The 16,747-nt window shown below is 42.2% G+C and overlaps 1 protein-coding gene across 4 annotated transcripts in view; it reads right to left on the bottom strand.

Annotated features, from left to right (window-relative positions):
- Window positions 1–16,747, bottom strand: part of mpp7a (MAGUK p55 scaffold protein 7a) — a 136,251-nt gene that overhangs the window by 58,115 nt on the left and 61,389 nt on the right. For all 4 annotated transcript variants that reach the window (XM_051411251.1, XM_051411253.1, XM_051411254.1 and 1 more), the window contains exons 5-6: window positions 9,056–9,136; window positions 665–796 (exon numbers count right to left, since the gene is read on the bottom strand). In XM_051411251.1, coding sequence (XP_051267211.1) covers window positions 665–796; window positions 9,056–9,136 — 213 coding nt within the window. The remainder of the gene's footprint in view (window positions 1–664; window positions 797–9,055; window positions 9,137–16,747) is intronic.

Raw genomic sequence — 16,747 nt, 5'->3', positions numbered from 1 at the left:
GGCACCCAGGGTGCCGAGGGGTGGAGGGAGAATGAGAATTCCAGCCAAGTTGTCGCTGCCGTACAGTTGGGGCCCAAGGCCGAGACAGACGGGTGGTTTCTGACGTCTGGGACGATGTCTGAAGAGCTCGGACGTGAGAAGCATGTTGCAATGAGAGAACAACACTGACCAGGATAGAAAAGGAAGCCGTTCGCAGACACCGAGCCTAGACTGGCTGAAAATACTCATGGCCAAGAGCAGGGTAATTGTGGTCGGTTTTGGTGTACTTACAACTTCAAGGTTGTGGGTTGGATTCCCACAGGCAAGTACCTCAAAAGCATGTATGGTATTGGCTTGACTCGTGGTGTGGATACTGCTTTGATACAAGAGGTATTCAGAAATTTAGGGATTAGTGAACAAACCCTAGATAGCAGGATTTTGATGATACATTTATGTTGGAGTAAGTTAAGTATTTTTATACCTTCACTGAAAGCTAACAGAGATGGGGAACAACATGGAACTTGATTTAGGGATGTTGTGGCCCATGGTTGGTGCCTTCACACCTACATCCTTTTTTACAATCTGTTAACTTCCCATAACCATCTTTCAAACGTCTGGGAGCTGCTGAAAACCACTTTGTACAAATCAAATAAATCATGTGCCAAGATGACTGACTTTTACTTACGAGAGGTTCCTTGTTCTTGACCAGTCTTATGATTTTCACTGAATCCTCATCGTCGTCAAGGTCTTCTGGCAGCGGAGGTAGTTCAGGGTCGTAACTCTTCTGGGCAACAGTGTCGTGGACCGACAAAACGCTCTAGAGGAAGGAGAGGGATAGAGGGATGGATGGGAGGAAAGAAACAAGAGGCAAGGGTTATCAGTCAAGCCATAAAGGCCTTAGTTTTACCTCGGTCTAATTAGCCAAATAAAGTGTAGCAATACATTCTATTAAGAGTTCAATCTATCATTTCTTTCTTTGAGCAGGGCAGAGAAAATGCAGAGACAGCAGGGAGGATGGTTATGAATTGGGGTGTCTACCTCAAGTGCTGGGTGATGGATTTAAAAGCATTCAGAGCCAAAACTTGTAGCTACATGCGTTAATTGTCATTAGGCCCATGCTCTCCCTCCATACATCTCTCTGATTAAAGGCAACCAGCACCCGCTCTGGACCACTGCTCAACATGGACTGTGAGTAAAAGAGTGTGGAGAGGAGGGGGTGGGGGGGCAACCTTGGCCTCAGTACCAATGCTTTCCAAGGCAAGGTGGTGAACACTTGGAGAAGCGATGTTCTGCACTGTTCGGCGGCAGGCTCAAAGTAATGAAGTTCTCAGTCGCCTCAGATATTTCACACATTCACGAGCAGACATAAAAAAGAGACGGGACGCAGACAAGAATGATGCCATTGAGACATTCATTTTTCAAACTATTTAACGACTCCATGTCCGGACCAAGATGCAGCTGGACGCGTGCTGCTTTTTCCGTGGTTGAGGAGGGGAGAGAAAAGTGAGAAAAACATCTTCCACCCCATGTGCCAGACAAAGGTAGAGAGAGAGAGAGAGAGAGAGAGAGAGAGAGAGAGAGAGAGAGAGAGAGAGAGAGAGAGGGATATGGTGAGAAGAGCAGCAGTGTGTTTTATGACATGGGAGCATGCTGCAGTACAGCGTTCAAGATGTTGCTAACTGGGAGCAGATGAGAGGAGGAGACACAACTGGAGCTCTGTGGCCAGGATCCACTGAAAGACAAGCTGACCAACACACATGCAAATGCACACACAGATGCGCACACATCTTGTGTACTTGTGAGGACTTGGTTCTATTTATTACCCAAGTCCTAACCTTAAAGGTCCAGTGTGTAGCATGTAGCGGCATCTAGTGGTGAGATTGCAGATTACCACCAACTGAAAACCTGTCACCCTCTTCTAACTGTGTAGGAGAAACTATGGTGGTCGCAACAGGGCTTGTCCAGAGCCAGTGTTTGGTTTGTCCTTCTGGGCTACTGTAAAAACATGGCGGTTCAACATGGCAGCTTCCGTAGCCGAGGACCTGCTCCGTCTTACTAAATGTTGCATACTGGACCTTTAAAAGATGATTCTGGTTTATTACACTTGAGTCTTACTGTTGTAGTTTTAGTCATCACTCCTATCTGCATTATTAACATGGTAGGCACAGGGCACCCCAGTGGCCAGGGGTTAAAGGTGCTGACCATGAATTGCAACGTGCTAGGTTTGAGTCTGGCCATGGTGCTTTGTTTCACGTTGTTCCCCATCTCTGTCTGAGAGCGCAATCTGTAATAAAGGCCTAAATTGCCCCACAATCACATTCTACACAGTTAAGTCCATTGGGGCAAGAATCGTGAGTGGTCAGACTATCATACAGGTTTTAAACAAAGCCACAGGTTAGTCAAAACTGTCCATTGTAAACATCAAGGAACACTGTGGTTCAATATGACAGACATACAGTAGTTGTGCACGCAGTTTTCCTGAGCAAAGAGGTGTGCTCACTTTCAGTTTCACCTCTAAATAAAGTGGTTTTGATAATCTGGCTAAACTGCTGGGTTGTTAACGAACCAACACATCTTCCTAACTAAACAACAGAATAGGTTGATTGCCAATGACTCCCAAAATGACATATATAAAAATTACAGCGTACAGCGACAGGTGTACTGGACCTTAAGTATGTTACACAAGTCATGTGACACTAAGTCGCAAGTGGTTAATGTTGTGAAATGGTCGCAGTTTGGTTAGGTAATGAAAGTATCATGGTTTGGGTTAAAACAAGTATGTTACGTAAGTTACGTGACATAACTAACAGCCGTAACATTACGCAACTTAAGACTTAAGTAAACACTGACTTTTGGCTTCACATGGGATACAAACCCTGGTATCCTCACCCCGCCTAACAATAAACATAAATATGGGTTGTAATAGGCTGCCTGCACAGATTAACATTATGGCTGTTTTTCTGGTGACGATGGGCTGTAACAATCTGTCTGATTATCTGACCGCTCCTATGTCTTGTCTCCCACTGGACTTTGATAATACCCAATCTTCATACCAACCCTATATAGGGTTCTAACTGAAAACTAGCCCAAGAGCTGTGCAGAGCAAATAAAATGATTAAAAACATTGACTCAAATTCCCAGAAGAACACACTTTTCATTCCATATTTGTCTCGTTCGCATCTTTCCTCCCCAAATTTCTCTCGTTTTCCAAACTTCTCTCAAATGCCATTAATTCTCTCTCTTCTTCAGTTTTATCTTTCATGTATTTTTCGAAAAATGTTCCCAGCATCAGTTTGTTCATTTCTCAGAACGGGCCTAACAATGTGTTCCTGGCTTTCATCTGCACCGTACATAAACACAGACTTTTTGTTGTATTGTATGTCTGGAGATGCTGTCATTATGGTATTGAAATATTCTCTTGGAACGTTGGAAACGAAAACTGTTTGCAGATGAGGATAATAAAAGAAAACTGAATGGGAATGAGAACCCAGACCTGTGTCAAGACATGGATGGAGAGTTCGTAGTTGCAGTTTCGACAATGTTGTGATGAGATCAGTAATGTTGCATGTAGCATGTGAACATACATGACTTAATAACAACTATAGCCAGTGAATGGAACTAACACTACAATCAGAGGTGATTAAAATATCACAGAGCATTTTCAGAAGAATGCTTCTGACTTTGTGGCCACCATCTCTTTTTCAGTTTTTTTTACCTTCTTTCTCACAGTTTCCTCCCACAGGGGGTGTGAGAAAACCAATTTTTAATTTGGCATCAAATTCCAAGAGCTTTCCAAAAACAGCCGGTCTGTGCCGTGATAGTGAACCCAGAGAAATAGGAGTATTTTTAAGCTTGAGGTTGGATACATGTGGTGCTGTGGCTCTCTTTATAGCATTTGACTGTCAGTCACAGCACCTGATCTGGGTCGCGACAACATGTGGGTCAGCCAGGCGTCCATCAGCCTCTCAGCAGGGTGGGACACTGCCGCAGAAAGCAGGACTACAGTGTTTTGCTGAAGCTGTGCTGCATTAGTCCCTTGAATAAGAATGGAGTAGTGCTGAGACAACCTGTCAATCAGTCCATTAGTCGATTGACAAAAACAATTTTGGTAATTGATTGGATCAGATTTTTTTTTTCCTTCCAATTTGTCATTTTCTGGTTCTAACCTGTAAAAATGAATTAAACTTCAACTCAACTTGAACTCCACCGTTCAAATGTGCCATAAATCAAGCAAAACTGTCATTCACATGATAATGACATTTACATTTGCTGGATCCAGCTTGTCAAAGGATTTGCTGCTTTTCTCTGTTTTATATCACAGTAAACTGAAGAAAAGTTGGATTATGGACTGTTCATTGTAATGCAATAAGTTATTTTAACTCTAAAAAAAATTTGTAACACAAGCTACATTTTTAAGGTTAAAAAAATTCTTGATTAAGCAGCATTTACTGGTAATTTACAAAACTAATTTACACTAAGATTCCTGATTAAGAACGTTTTACTCAGCATTTTGCTTTCACAGTACAAATAAAAATTACAAAATTAAGTCAGCATCACTTAAAATGACTCAAGCTACTTGATCCAGAATGTTGTTAATTAGTAATGTTAGTTTTACTTAAAATATTGATATGTAATCAGTTTCAACAAACAGTGGTGAAACAGTGTTGGTTGAACAAATGAGAAATGAAAAACAAATGTCAACTTGGTCTTCAGGAAAAGTGAAATGTGCATCTTTCTCCACATTAAAAGGGAGACTTTGTTGTAGTAGTAAATAAATAGTTCATAATAAGTAAATAAATAAGAAGTTAACAGAACTTCCATAGAACAACTTTATTGTGCTCTGTCTCTCCCTGCACATTTCCTTCTCATGCTCACCTCAACCTTTCCTCCACTAACCTGCCAGTTGCGGTTTCCTCTGACTGCTATCCATCAGGCCTAATATCCTGACCTGTGAGTGTCCTCTCATCGATGGCACTTCCTTAAATCTGGCATTGCTCCCCGCCGCCACATTCTCCCAATGGCTGTGCCTAACAACCCGTAACAGAGCCACAGCTAATTCCTTGTAAAAACTTTCTAGGAAGTAGCAATAACAGCTGTATGTTAATAGATAGCACATGGTACATGCCCTGGCTGGTGACCATTGACATGTGAGTACAACTACACAGGTACAAATGTTTTACACACACACACACACACACACACACACACACACACACACACACACACACACACACACACACACACACACACACACACACACACACACACACACACACACACACACACACACACACACACACAGGTTTCTGTATGGAAGCTTTCCTCCTGGGTTGATATGAGTCAGTGGGTCTTATTATGCCTCAGTGTTGGTGGATTAGCAGGCTAATCAAATCTAGAGTTATACCCTTGTACAGGCCCTGCGGCTGAGGCCTGAGGAGGAGAGGAGAAAGGAGAGTGAGAGACGGAAAGAACTAAGAAGGGAAGCGAAACCACCCTTGTTTTCCAGGCATCCCGTCCTTTCTCGGTCCGTGTGTTTGTGTTCATTAGGCATAATAGGGATCCTAGAAAAACAGATCACTGAGCTTGACTAAATAAACCTGCTCGTACATTCCTGGCACTGGCCTCTCATTAAAGCCCCCCGGTCCTGTCACTGGCCCACTCGTTTTTCAGCTGGCGGTGCTGGATCGGTGCAGGGTAACAGCTCTCCCCAGGCGGGAAGGACCCTGCTGCAAGCGTTCTGCCTTGGAGACGCTGCTGTAGGCCAGCTGGGATTTGACACTCGTGCCCACCCCTCTTTAAGCCTTGAACCTCAACGCGCACCGCCCCGAGTCAAACAAATTCTGCAAGCGTGTATACACACACACACCTCTACCTCCATACACGCCGGCGGAAACAGCCGGCCATCATAATTGGCACTTTCATCACTGTCAATATTAGTCTTGCTGAGGGGGGCTAATATGGGTGAAAGTTGTTTTTTCATGTGCAAATTGTAAAAGAGAAAGTTTGAGTCAAGGCAAGAAAGAGAAAGGAAGAGAAGGAGTTTTAAAGAGCCTGATTTATATCCCCACCCTAGGAATGGATCATTTCAGCCATAATTAAGAGTGATACAGTTACTATCGCACAGAGACGCCATTCAAAGGCAGCAACCATCTGCTTGTGTTTTACACCCCCGGCCCTGTGATTTACACTGGGGCTAGCTGGTACGGTATCAAGTGCCCTGGAGGACAGATGGAGACAGAAAGAGAGCAAAGTTTTAATACTTTATTCTTGAAGCCCACATGCTGCCTACGGTATGAGACACAATGACAGGAAAACGCCAAGAGTTTCCATACATCAGTAAGCCCTCCCTCCACACCAAGATGTTGCAACTAATCTATTGTTAACCAAGCGTTTGCACTGAAGCAGGAAGCGTTTAGCCCGGTGGTTTAAAACCAAGGCGCTCAAAGCCTGGTGATGGACTTGAAGCAGCACACAAGACTAGAGGTCATGAAGTGGGTAGAGAAACTGTGTGCAAGTATGATTCACTCAACTTGACAACACAAAGTATGACACTTCAAAAAAGGACATACTGCAGCTTATGGCAACTTACAGAAGTTGGAAAAAGTTGTTAAGTAATTATTATAATTATTTATTTTAAAAGGACCTCATTACAGAGTCCTTCTGCAGCGGCCTTGGTTCGATTCCAGCCCAGGGCCATTTGCTGCATGTCATCCCTCTCTCTCCCCCAATATCTGTCATTCTTCAATTGTTCCTATCCAGTAAAGGCCAAAAAATAATCTTAGACAAAACACTGCACATAAGATGCCTTTTGATATCAAAAGGACAAACATTCGAGTCCAGCTTTCTTTTACGTTAACAGTTTCTCAGTCTGTTTGGTTGCATTCATTTTGTGGCATCTCAAAGCCACAACCCCAGTCCACTGATAAAATGCCAATGCACTGTAGGTCGCCTTCCTCGGGCTCAGCTGCTTCTGTGCTTCTGACAGCGCTGTCAGCCAGCAACGGAGGAAGCAGTAGCCGAATATTTTCCATTGTTTGGTGTGGAATTGTTTGGCTGATCTCGTTCCACACTGGAGTGGAGGTCGGCTGAGCAGCATGTGGAGGTGTTGGGAGAACAGAGCGACTAGTGAACAGAGAAAGCAAAGAGTGACAACGAGTAAATACTGGTGAGGGTCTTCCTGAGAGGACAAAGCTGAAGTTACAGAGAAGATTTTTCCCCTGCAAACTATACCAGAAATCTTCCTATTAGCTTTTTTATGTATTCTTACAGGTTTAAATTCAGTTCTTGTTAATTTCCCACCAGTGACCCAATCATTTTATTTGGGAAGTAAGATAAATCTACAATTGATTCGAGATTTTCACTGCCCTCTGCAGTTGGAAATTTAAAGTATCTTGACACACCCTAGAGCACACTTTTTCAGGCGGTTGCTCTTTAATCTCAACAAGGCTACGTCCAAAGCCACTGCTGTACTTAAAGCTGCAATGAACACAAACAAGAACACAAATTCAAGCTGGAAGGTCCGCTGGCATTGGGTTAAGGGCTTTGAGGTCAAGTCTGGGACTGAAGAGGCAGCCGTAGCTTCTGCGAAGTCAGAGGATAAAGTACTCCAAGAAATTGTAATGAAATTCTGTTTGTTTAGACCAAAGTCCAACTGGCAATAATTAATTCTTATTAGATTTATTTCCACAGATGAATGTGATTAAAAAATATCACAGTCCATGAATCACATAAATTTAGAGGGGAAGGGACACGCCTATAGTGGAGCTGTATTTAATGATTTAGACTGATAATACTAAAGATGTATAATATTAACTCAAGCCTTAAAGACCTAAACATTTAAAAAGATATATAGGTGGTTTTACCTAGGACTATAACTGCATACCTACACAGGCAGGATATGAGATTGGACTGCGTGTGTGTACACCTGGCCCACAGTCCCGTCTCCTACCTTCACCTCTCCTCACCTCATCAGCTGAAGTTGCCGAGCCTCCTGATCGATGACCTTCACGCACTCTGTGTTTTGATGGATTGACCTTTGCCACGCCAAATACCTCCGCTGTAAGCGTAATTAAAATAATAAACGCTGGATTTCTGACACAGGCATGCTTCATGGCGAGCGCAGTGATCGTTTGCCGGCGCATTTCACTTTGGGGTTGACAGAGACAAAGGAGATCACAGCGTCCCCACGTAGCAAAGTAGGAGAGCGAGGCTGTGATAGATTTCCACCGTTTGTCTTCAGGATAGTGGCTGTGCGAGTGTGTGTTTGAGTGTGTATCCAACATCAGATGTCTATGTGGGGATTGCTGGTTAAGTGTGATGAGCTGAATTGGATGTGACCCAATTTTCAATCTACAATCTACTGTAACAGTTTCTATATGTATATAACTGTATTGTTTTAATTTAAGAAATTAATTAGTACATCACTAGCACAGACATTCAAAAATCCACATGTTGATATGACTTAATGCCTGCTCCTTTTGGGAGCACCGCTGTCTTTTCACAACCCTTGACACTAAGAGTATATAATATTTGTATGCCCCGTGTGTGTGTGTGTGTGTGTGTGTGTGTGTGTGTGTGTGTGTGTGTGTGTGTGTGTGTGTGTGTGTGTGTGTGTGTATTGTGGTGGGGGAGGGCGTCATACTGAGCTGTTGTTTCTGGCAGAGCCCAAATAAGCATGACGACAGTGCATAAAAAAGGAGCCCGTCAAGCTCTCCTTCTATCCCACCATCGCGAAGGCAGCTCTGTCTGGCTGAGACACCTGGAGGGCCTGATGGATGGCCAGAGTTATGCATTTGAAAATAAAAACGTGTAAATTCACTTTGTAGCTGTCTGCGTCTGGATAACGAGGCCAGCAACTGCAGGAAGAGTGCAGCCTGGATCTAACCGCCAGATTATTTTGTGTACACCACGGTCATCACATGACTTAAATGCCAGCGACATCAGTCAGAATACAGTTCAAAGTTTGTGTTTGATTCTTTGTGATAACCAGAACCTGTGGGTATTGATTGGAGCTCCTTAGCATTTGCTGAATATAAGATGAATTAAGACTGTAATGAAGAACAGGAGCCAAACTCACCTTCACGTGGGGTTTGACCAGTATTTGGAGAAGCTCTTTGATTTCTCCATTGGCTGATTTCCCTTTCAGCTCCTCGGACAACTAAAGAAGAGAAGACACATATTGTTAACACATATGCATTTACAATATGATATATCAGGGGAGGATATTAAAAATACCAATGTCTTCTGTAGAGGTTCTCACAGAGATTATCATTTTTGAAGATTATGTTTTTCCTTTTTCCCCCAAAGAATGCTCTGATAACATTCACTCAGTTACGCTGGATTTATACATGTAGCTAGGGTTCAACAGCAGTTCTTCTGTAAATACCAACAGAGTAGGTTTTGATTTATAGTTCAGCCGTCGATGGCACCTCCACAACACTACACAGATGTATCACACATGATCAGGCAATATTGTGGTTTAATTCTATTTTGATTATATTATACGAGCAATGGCAGGAAGATTTGCCTTGTCCTATTACTAGGGATGCACGATAATTACTGATTTCTAAAGCAAAACATTTGATAAGCTTTATGTTCTATGAAAGCCAAAGTATGTCTGTGAGGTTTTCTGATGAACTACAAAAAATAAACGAACATTTGATGAGTCAGAACTGCTCTTTGTTAGAATAGAGATGTTGGATGTTAGATTTGGTTAGAACAGAGCTATGGAATATTAAATCATCCACCTTTGCCTTTCTTACCCTTAGTTATTTACTCGTTTTCAAAATACAAGATGTGAAATTATCAGTGGTATTATCGGCATCGACCATTTAATTATTGGTGAAAAAAAAAATCTTTATCGTGAATCCCTACTTATGATCATAGGAGACTATTAGCACTCTCACTTACTTGTGTTAAGAAAATGAATAAATGCTAATTACCCCTCAAAAGCATGTGTAAGAAGTTATACCCTCGAGGGAACTGGCTGTGTTTGTACTTTGACGCGGTCCCTAAGCAACAGGAGGCCATCGGACAGGAAAGGTGATATTGTTCTAAATTAGGTGCATATTAATGGGAGGCGAGGTCATACATCTCCATGGGGCCTACAATCCGCACTTGTTGCCACCTTCGTCTTGAATTGAAATGTACTATTCAGTAGGATAATTTTTCAATAAAAATCTGAAGAACAAAAGAAAACAGTCCGTTCCTCTTGGAAACAATGGGAGCTGTGAGAGCATCTCAGAGCGGTGGGACTGAGCTGGACTATGCTCATGATGAATGTCTGGTAGCTCTGAGACGAGTGACTCTGCTTCTAAAGCCCAGGGCCACGCTCCTCCATCTGCGCTCTGATTTATGGACGATCCTCCTGGACGTGGTGTGAGTGCGGAGAGAAGAGGCGAGCCATCGCACACAAAGACCTGCTTGTACTGAACTGGGATCAGGAGCAAATGTCGACTACACAATGAGAGCCGGTGGAGATCACAGACTGCGGTGTGAAGGGGGAGCTAACAGCGATGGAGAAAATCAAACACACGTGCACGCACGGTCATGTTTTTTCATACTGTACATGATGCTACGTGTATTTTGTACCACATGTATGTGAATTGTAGTAAAGGTGGATCAGTTCGGCCTTTGAGGATACCTCAAAGTACACAGGAAAGGAACTCTCAGATCACCGGATCTGTTACGTGTTAAGAATATAGACACCGTAGCAGTCCACGTGTCCTGTTCTGTTTGGTGCACTTTACTGCACACCTTCACTTCAGCATATACTATACAAACAGCATTATTTTTAAGCATAATGAAATGTAGAGTTGAAATGATTAGTCAGAAAATCTATTAAAGCAACACGTTCAGCGTTGAAAATAAAGATTGTGTTGCTCGGACAAAACAAGATCTAAAGACGTCAGTAACTTTAGGCTCTAGGAAACTCATTTTTCCCTATATTACATCTTATAGTATAAACGATTAATCAAGGGAATAATTGTTATATTAATCAATAATGAAAATAAGCTCTAGTTTCAATAAATAATGTAAAATAAAGTCTGTGTCTTTTAGTGAAATACAAACTGAAATAACATTATGCAAAAATAATTTATTGTTTTGGACCACCGCTGCCTCTGGGAGACCGTTTATACCTCCAAAATCAGAACAGACGGATGATTGACGGCTGAAACCCTGAAGAGAGCACACTGGAGAAACAAGCTGGTGTAAAAGAATATTACACATTTTCACTCAGGCAGAAGTTGATGATGCCTTCGCTTTTAAACTTTTCCCTCAGACCTTCATCTTGGTGCACTTCACATTTATTTGCCATTATAGACTGACTAATACTGATACTATCATAATGATATATCAGCTGGTAGCCTATTTTCTTTTATTTTTCTAACATAAACCTACATTTCTGATGAATCCCTAAAATGTTTTTTTAAGGATTGTGACCCAGGTTTGTTCTGAGGGCTCCCTTGAAAATGAAACTTGTCATTGCTCTCTGGTGAACTAATTACGTAAGGTAGATACAATTTTTGTATATCTAGAATTTCTGTACTGACATTGCTAAATGTACAGCATATACTATATATGCAATGTGCTAATATCGGTGATAAATTGACCAAGGTCATTTATCTGTCCAGCTCTACTTCATATTCAAAGTTACGTACTTCATCAAATTGTCATTCTGTTTCTCCATATTGCAATTCCAGTCCTGCTACTTCTGTCTAATGCATAACACGCATGTCTGTCCATCATGAAAAAGGGATTCATCATCTGTCACTTTTCGAGGTTTCCCTTACAGAAGTTTTCCTTATCCAGATTGGGGGTCAGTGGATGTCGGATGTCATATTTTGTGCAGATTGTAAAACCTTCTCAGACAATATTAATGATTTTGAGTGATACAAATAAAATGTACTTGACGCAATCACAAAATATCTTTTATTTTTGTTTTTAATATAAACAAACCATAAAAGAGTTGCGCGATAAGTGTAAAACTACCAATAAATTCACAAGCCAAATAATAAAAAAACATTACAAGCAAACAGGCCAGTTCTTCTCACAGGAAAATGCTATGTGCTGATTGACAATTTATACTGTATATTAACAGTCTTAACACGTAGCTGTGTAGCAAAGAAGTGTGAAGAGAGACATGGGTCATTTTGGTGCCTCTGTTGTCATCACGTCACAGATAAGCTGAACAGAGAAATCTCTCCAGAATGCAGCATGCTCCTTTAAGGCAGATGGTGACACAGGTTGGGAAAACCTACAGTTTGTTTGACTAACGACCCCTGTGGTGCGGGAATAAGGCAACAGAGGTGAGGCAGAGGTAAAGACGGGGGGGTTAGACTGGGGTTAAGAAGGGCACTATGTCACTTTACCCGAAAGACAGGAAGATGTGCTTTTGGCTTGGGGAGGGTCCTTTTCATTATTTCCATTAGCTTTGACACCCCAAGGGAGAGAGCCCACGCTAATGAATAGTCACAGTGGTCAAGGTTCTTCTAGTTGAACCTCAGTCAACCTGGCATTACTTCACTTTATCAAATACACAGAAAAAAAAACAACCTGAAAGAGCGAGGTTCGAGGGAGGCAGGGGAAGTGTGAGAAATGTGAAAAGGAAGAGGCAAACAAGAGATAGCACACACAATCAGAGGAGAGCAGACAAGAGAAGAAAAACGGAGGAACTGAGAGAAGAATGGAGGAAGAAAGAAAGGCAGAGATACAGGAGGAGTCGGGGTCAGGGTCTTTAGTGAGGGAAAATCTCTTGCTCTGATACGCAGACATCTATCATGTCATCGCCAAGCTGTCTGTAGTGAGGGAGGGAAGCAAAGACAGACAGAGAACTGTAAATTTCCAGTCCCTCATATTGTCCTATTAAAGCACCTTGTCCCATAACTCAGTATGGAGGACAGATGGGACATGTTTGACTCTGCTCTCTACCTTCATGCTTCAATGTTGGAGTCACATTTTCCATCCGTAGACCTTCACAGAGAGTGAGGGAGGGGGCAAAAAAATGATACGGGTCTCCTTTGAGACTGTGTTTATTTCATTTGTTAAATGTCACGGCAGGCAGTGCAGTGTTTAGATAAGTTTGATCCCAGCATGTCAGTTTATAGCTCTCCATTGACCCTGAACGGCTACGGGCTCGCTGCTTTGATATATAGCTGCCAATATATCAAGCTGACCTTCTTTCAAAGTGCTTTTATTAAAACATATTAAAACTTTTTATTAAAAAAAATCTGATGTCAACCAGTCAGCGTCATCCATTTCATATGATGAATAAAATGCATTTGGCTTGATTTAGTGTGTAACTGATCAATAACACAGCGGCTGACAGCAGTGAGAAATTAATCTGAATTCATGCTCATACAGCATTTTGATTCGATTTTACACAGTCATGCACAAAGATGTTTTCCTATTATTATATTTTATAGTCCTTAATAAAAGTTTTAAAGTCTCACGGTCTAAAAACTGGCTTTCACACTCTTAGAAAAATGAAATTAAAAAGGAAATAATGAATACATGAATTTTTCTCATGCAAATAATCAAATTTAAAGAGAAGAAAAAATAGATTCTAAAAGTGACTTCGATCCAAATGTATTTTTACTGGGGTCATTCTTGAAATACATACAGCGTATCAGTGGAGCTGTTTAAGATACAATTGCGCAACTATTTTAACCAGCAATAATAACTTGCAGGCATACTTATTTACAGCTCGAGCTTTCTCAAACATAAAGTCAAAGGGTATATGTATTAAAGTATATGATGGAAACATATAAAATGAAGTTAAACAATTAGAAACAAAAGGTGCAAACAGAGTCTAGATTTGATCAACAAGGTAAAATGCTTGCATGCTAATCATCATAAATCAGTGGCTGAACTGTCCTCCAAAATATGAGAAAGTTAAATTATTATTATTGTTCCAATAAAGGAGTGTCAGCTGATAATTACATCCAATAATGTGGAGCCTTATCTGATATTGGCTGTGGAGTTCACTGCAAGTATAATAGTCACAGGCAGGTATAGATGAATTTATATGAACAGCATTGCTGTCTGTTAGCACTTTGAGAAGAAGATAGTAAATGTTATGTAAAATCTAACAAGGCAAGCCTTCACTGTCCTATTCATAACTACAAGAGTAATATTATCAGTTAAATCAGTGTCAGCCACAACAAAAGGCAATTATTGGTTTCATTATCAGCCCTGAAATTCATCATTTTATACTCATTTACACTTTGGTTAAATATCTATCTTACAGTCACTGTGTTATATTCTGATGGTCCTTGGTCTGAATTGACATTTCTATCTTTACCAAATGTTTGTAGACACTGAAGAGCCACCTGACACTGATGACACCCCCCCCCCCTCTGTTTGTCTGGCTCTTTCCGATTATGGATTGCAGACCAGTGCTCTCTGATGGCACCCAGTGGGCTTTCCAAGTAACAGCAGGTTTTTGGGTGCTTATAAAGATGTTGGGAAGTTGGCCAGAGAAGGAAAAGGTGCCTTTGGAGAGGAGAAGGATACAAGTCAGCCACCAGGACATACAGTCTCAGTTCATACGATGGACACTGCTCTGGAACAAGGGGCTGGCGCTCAGCTCACTGTTGAAGTGGCGTGTTTAGCTTTTGAAGGCACTGATAGAGACTGATTGGATCAACGGACTGGAACTTACATCGAGCGGGTTCACGTGTGAGGCTGATTTGCCCCTTTTGATTAATGTAATGTGGTATTTCACATTCCACAATGAGGCAAGAGTGCTTCTATTTCAGTCTTAATGAGGGCTGGAGAGAGACCGTGTGTGCAGTAATAAACGTGTATGTACATCCATAAAAGTGTGTGTGCAGTCACCCACCGGCATGTCTTTATACGTATGTAATACAGTACCTACTCCCTGGGCCCAGTATCGATCGTGTTTCAGGCGGCGTTGGCCATGCTAGTTTGTTTGAGCAGTGGCAGTCACCTGCTGTGTGTGCTAGACAGTGCAGCCGGGGGCAGACGGGGGTTGAAGTGTCATTTTATGTTAGGCAATAAATTAAGCCTCCATTACCAGAAACCCAAGCCCGAAATGAATTTCATCTAACTTTAGATCTCTCCTGTTGCACTTCGGTCCTCAGCCACCACTTCAATAGCATCCATTTGGAGCGGTGACACGGGTGAAAAACAATCCGCTTTAAAAATACAGTGCAACGCTCCGGGTTAGGAGTTTTTCTTTTTTTTTTTTTTGACTGGCCAAGGAAGGGGGACTCAGGATTGCGGTGTGCTGAGAGACGCTTTGATACACCATCTCTGGGCTTTATTCCGATACCTGATAATCCCGGGGAGACACTTTGTGGGGCATTTACCAGGAAGCATAAATTTGAAAGTCTGTAATTTGACAAAAAGAATGAGAAAAAAAATCTGTAAGGGGGAGGGAAGATGGAGGCTGATAGTTGGGGTTCTATGGCCTCTTTCCACATCTGGGGGAGGCAGAGCAAAGACTTAGGAAAGAGAAACAGAAGCAATCCTTCCCGCTCCGTTGGCTGCTTGAATCTGGTGGAATTCTTGTTTTGGTGTTATCTGGTTCGTGGTGTCCTCTGCCAGGGCTAACAGCAGGGTAGGACAAACACACAGACAGAAAAGGAGCAATAAAATTTCTATTTGAGAATACTGTCCCTCCAGATTCAGGCTCAGCCATCCTGGTTTGGTTAAGGGTCCTGTATGGTTTGGGGACTCCGGTCATCTGTACTGGTAAATGTGAAGCTTCCAGGATGGAACGTTTTGGCTCCTTTACCGACACTTGTGGCCTGTAAGGTCAGGAAAACCACTCTAGACCACAAGACGGCCTCTATTTCGTGACAGTCTCAGGACACTGTGGACTCTCTCCTCTTTCGGTCTTTACCCCAACCGACTGTAAAAATTTCAGCCCCTCTTTCTCTCGTCTTTCCCTTGACTCAGTACTAATTAGGATGATGTATGGCTGTGGGCTCTCTAGAAGGGGAGGAATAGTCGGAGGCACTTTGATTACAATAAACAGAGCTAGGGATTTCAAACAAAACCACACACCAGTAAAAGGGCTTTTCCTCCTCTCCGTTCACCATGCCAGGCTGGTCCTTGGGTTTACACAGGTGTGTGGGTGTATGCACACATGTGGATATGAGCGGGATTCTTGCAGGCTTATGTGCACACGTGGCTTTCAATAAATATTGCAGATGAACAATGCAGTAACAAATGTCAGGACACTGGACATTTACTCAATAAATCAGACTAAATATCTTTCGCAGCTTGACGAGAGCAGCAGAGCCAATGGAAGAAAATCATCACCAGCGGTCCTGTTGGTACTATTATTGTGTGTGATGACTTCTCATTAACAGGTTAACTAATGAGGAGGGAATGCACGCCATAGGTGATCAATGCTTCCTCTCTCTCAATCTGAATATTGAATGTGTTCTCTCTTCCACTGACTTCTGTTTATATGACGCAACTCATTCTATCCACAATCATCTGTAGTTGCCATCATTTGTCATAACGTGCCCATCCATCTTAAGCTTTCCTCAGAATGAGTGGCCTTTCTATCCGGTTTCTGCCCTAGGAAAATGATCGGTGTGTTTTTGCAGAACTGGATTTTCGATTTCGTGGTGCATGGCTAGACGTTTGGGCAGAGAGTGGGCGGGAGGAGGGTAGGCGGTGGGTGTAGAGTAGGGACAGTGTAGTGTTATTGTAACAGAGAGGGAGTGTAGAAAACCAAAACCGAGAAGGGGACAGTTCAGAGTTCAGAGTAGGAGGTGAAAGAGGACAAACA

Source organism: Dicentrarchus labrax, unplaced genomic scaffold (genome assembly GCF_905237075.1).
Source record: "Dicentrarchus labrax unplaced genomic scaffold, dlabrax2021, whole genome shotgun sequence".
In the NCBI taxonomy this organism is placed as follows: domain Eukaryota; kingdom Metazoa; phylum Chordata; class Actinopteri; family Moronidae; genus Dicentrarchus; species Dicentrarchus labrax.
Note: the sequence above shows the minus strand (reverse complement) of the source record. Positions and strands in the feature narration are given on the sequence as shown.